General features: G+C 48.8%; 1 protein-coding gene across 1 annotated transcript; it reads left to right on the plus strand.

The window, feature by feature from the left end:
• Positions 1-456: 456 nt before the first annotated feature.
• Positions 457-3,130, plus strand: RIPPLY1 (ripply transcriptional repressor 1; the record flags this gene model as incomplete). The annotated part of the gene is made up of 4 exons (XM_081126368.1): positions 457-611; positions 1,552-1,606; positions 2,234-2,298; positions 2,860-3,130. The coding sequence occupies 4 exons, from the start codon at positions 457-459 to the stop codon at positions 3,128-3,130; spliced, it is 546 nt and encodes a 181-aa protein (XP_080982494.1).
• Positions 3,131-3,684: the final 554 nt, after the last annotated feature.

Below are 3,684 nucleotides of genomic sequence, written 5' to 3' on the forward strand. Positions count from 1 at the left end.
CCAAGTTAACTGTCCTTCTTTTTTGGAACAAGCTGTGCCAACGGCCTGTCTGTCCAGATCTCTGTGCCTGACAACTTTCTGTGGTTTCAGGTACTAATGAGCTTCCCACCTTTCCCCCCTCCTGCTTTGCTACTGCCTGAGGTATTCTCACAAATGGTGTGTGATTTGCCCCTTCTGTGTTTTCCTTTCTGACTTGGAGGTAAAGATAACCTCTCATCCCCCACTGACTCTCTGTTTATTCAACTGGGAGAGATTTCACACCAAGGAACCCAGTTCTCCCTCCTTGAGTGCCTTTCTTAAATCTTCACCCGCCTCAAGTCCCCCACATCTGTACTTCTCTGAATAATTTATGAGTCCAGGCAGGTCTTATAAAGGGTCTCCCAGGAAAGGCCAAGAGTGTAGCAGGTTCTGAGAAATAGGAGCCCTCACAGCCTGCCTGGTCTTGACACCCTAAGAATGGATCCTTCTGTTCCCACTGCTGCTGCTGACCCTGAACCAACCCTGGCCCTAAGCATTGCTCCAGCCCTAGCACAGGAACCCCTGGAACTCCCTGGCCTATTAAGCCCATCGCCCCTTCCTTTCCCTGGACAAGAAGTAGATGGGAGTGAAAGGTAAGTGAACTTGATCTTTGGCAACCTGAACTCTGGCTTAGTGGGTTTCCTGGGGAAGGAAGGAAAATGAGATGTTCAAGATGTCCTTGTTTTCTGTGAAGGAAAAAAAAAGGCAAAGGCCTCATAGCTCTCAGAAACTGTCTCCTCTATATCTGGGGATGGAATATCTCAACTGACTTTTCACCTCACTAATCCCTCTGGGTGACAGGAGGGGATTTGGGGACAGTGGGCATTGCCAAAGCTGAAAGCTGAGCAGCCAGGCCCTCATGGGCAAAGTTGCTCAGCCCACTGAGAGGCACACATGAGAATGCCATGAAACCTCAGTTTAGCATGACCTAGGCTGCAGAGGTAGGGAACGAGGGCTAAAGTCCCAAGAGACTTTTGACTGGGGGGGGGGGGGGGGCTCTTTTCTGACCACACTATAAGATTTCCATTTGCTTTTCCCCTACTTCTGGAAGTCTAGTGGGGAAGCAGTTGGCCCAGGAATACTTCTGGCCCTTTTCCCCAGCCCAGAAAAATGGAAGGACTCTGACCTCTGCTTCTTGGAGCAGGAGGTAGGGAGTAAGATATTCTCCACCCAGCCCTCATTCATTCCTCCAAATATTTAAGGAGTTCAACAAATATTTACTGAAATGCCTACTGTGTACCAGGCGTTGTGGTAGGTGTTGGGGATCCAGATATGATCAAACATAAATCTGCCTTAAGAAGCTCAAAGGCAAGTAAACAACAGACAATTACAAAACTGTGATAAGAGCAATGATAACATTGTTGAAGCAGAGAGGAGGGGCATCTGTCCTGACCTGGGCTCAGGATCCTTAGGAAAGGCTTCCTGAAGTAGAGGGCATCCAAGCCAAGTGTTTTTGGAGGCCTCTTTGTTATCTCAGAGAGTCCACATTCAAGTCTCCTTCCTCCACTGATGGATCTCTCCTCTACGTCCTAGAGGGGCTTGTCTTTGGAGGCCCTGGCTGTGCTCTACAAGTGATCCCCCAAGGCAGGTGAGGAAACTTGTGGATTTGGTGAGTTTGAGCTCCTGTTACACATGTTCACATGCAGCCACATGTGTTCACACTGACCAGGTCTCTTTCCAAAGAGCCCCTGACCTCAGTCAAGGTTTGCAGATCTGGGAAACCATCTTTGCAGCCTTGTTCACATTTGATTCTCACAACAGCTCTAGGAGGAGGGCAGACCTGAGGTTTCTGTGCAGTTTAAAAATAAAGAGACTGAGGTCTAAAGGAGGGGACGGTATGAGCAGGCCCCAAAGCTAGGCTATGGTAGAGCTGCTGCTAAAATCCTGGTCTCCTGGCACCTAACCCCAATGCTCTTCCCCCACCCTTGCCCCCAAATCTTTACTGTTTCAGTAGAACCCTGTCCCCTGGACAGTCTCCAAACAAGTATTAAAACAGGGGCAGGAAAGTTAACAACCCCCAGGACTCTGTCCACTTGTTTTTCAACCAGAACCAGGATAGACCCTTTTGTTGGGAGCAGGGGTAGGGGCTGGACCCCAGAGATGTCTAAAGTCTCTTTCTAGATCATCTTACCTGCAGGTTTCTGATCCCTGGTACAGAAGAGGCAGTTATCTGGCCATGTACTTTGAGCCCCATGCTAGCTTTTGCTTTGAACAGGCCACTGGTGGGGCTACAAGTGCCGAGGTCACCAAAGCTGACTCCAAGTTCCATCACCCCATCAGGTAAGCTTCTGGCACCAAACTCAGAACTTGACATAAGTTCATTAGCTCTTTAAATCCTCACAAGAGCCCTGTGTAGCAGGAGGAGGGAGGCATTGCTATGACCACTATCTCATAGACCAGAAAACTGAAGCCCAGAGAGGTTAGGGATTTTGCCAAAGTTGCCTTCCCTGGTGGCATTGTCAATGACACCTAAGAATGAGTCCTTATGGACAGGTCAGTGAAAGAAGCCTTAGTAGGAGATGGAGAACAGAGGAGAAATCTACAGAATTATTGGCTAGAGGGCTTCTGAGGTGGGGGTGGGATCAGTGTCAGAATTGATAGATATTGGGGTTGAGGCTCCCCACAGTTATAGGCCCACCATATATTACCTTCCTGTCTGCGGCTATTTTGTAACAATTCAGAAAATGCTTTTACAAAGCTCTCTTTCTTCCTTTCTCTCTCACACCATTATTGTAGGTAGGACAAGGAGTTTAGCGTCTGGCTTCTTCCATGGTCCTGCTGACCCCTCTACACATATGAGACCTGTTTAAGTTAGGGGCCATATTTCTTCTCTGTCCACAGGCTCTTCTGGCCCAAATCCCGCTCCTTTGACTACCTATACAGTTATGGGGAGATTTTACTGCAGAACTTCCCTGTCCAGGCAACCATCAATCTGTATGAAGACTCAGACAGCGAAGAGGAGGACAACTGTGAGGAAGAGGATGGGGACGAAGAGCAGGAGAAAAAGGAGGCAGATAAAAAGGGGCCAGAAGGGTGTTTGAGGATACTAAGGTCAGCACCACACAGAGTCACAAGTCATCCTCCTTCCCCATCCCTGACCTGTCCAAACTAAGCCAGAGTCTGATTAGGGTTCAGTATGCCTGGCAAGGCCTCAGGTCATCAATTACCAGGAATCTCTAGGCACAACTCTCTGGATTGAAAGTTGGGTCCTCAGTCACCAGTTTAGGCTGGCTATACCCACCTGTGCTGTGAGCCCAGGCCTCTGGCATCTCATTGTCTGGGTTGCTGCAGTTTTGACAATGGGAGGGTATTAGCAGCTCTAGGGGAAGGAAGATCTGCTTTCTGAAGCCCCCAGGAAGCAGATCAGGACACAGCATGCCCATGTAGAGGGGAATAGCCACTCTTCAGGGCTCTTTGACTCCCTGGCCTTCTGGGTGGCCACATAGTTCTGTCTCCTCATGGAAAAACTGACTTCGGGCTTCACCTCCAGGAATACCAACACCAGATCCAAGAAGAGTTGTAATGCTTTTCTGATGGGCCTTGCAGCAAGAGGAGGGTGCATCTAGACAATCAGCTTGCTTTGGGGACTTCTCCTCATTTTGGCTGTTATCCACTGGGGTCTCTGTTGGCATAAGATGAATCAGGAGAAAAATAAACTAAATGATG

The sequence above is a fragment of the Miniopterus schreibersii genome (assembly GCF_964146895.1).
Source record: "Miniopterus schreibersii genome assembly, chromosome: X".
NCBI classification, from domain to species: Eukaryota; Metazoa; Chordata; class Mammalia; order Chiroptera; family Miniopteridae; genus Miniopterus; species Miniopterus schreibersii.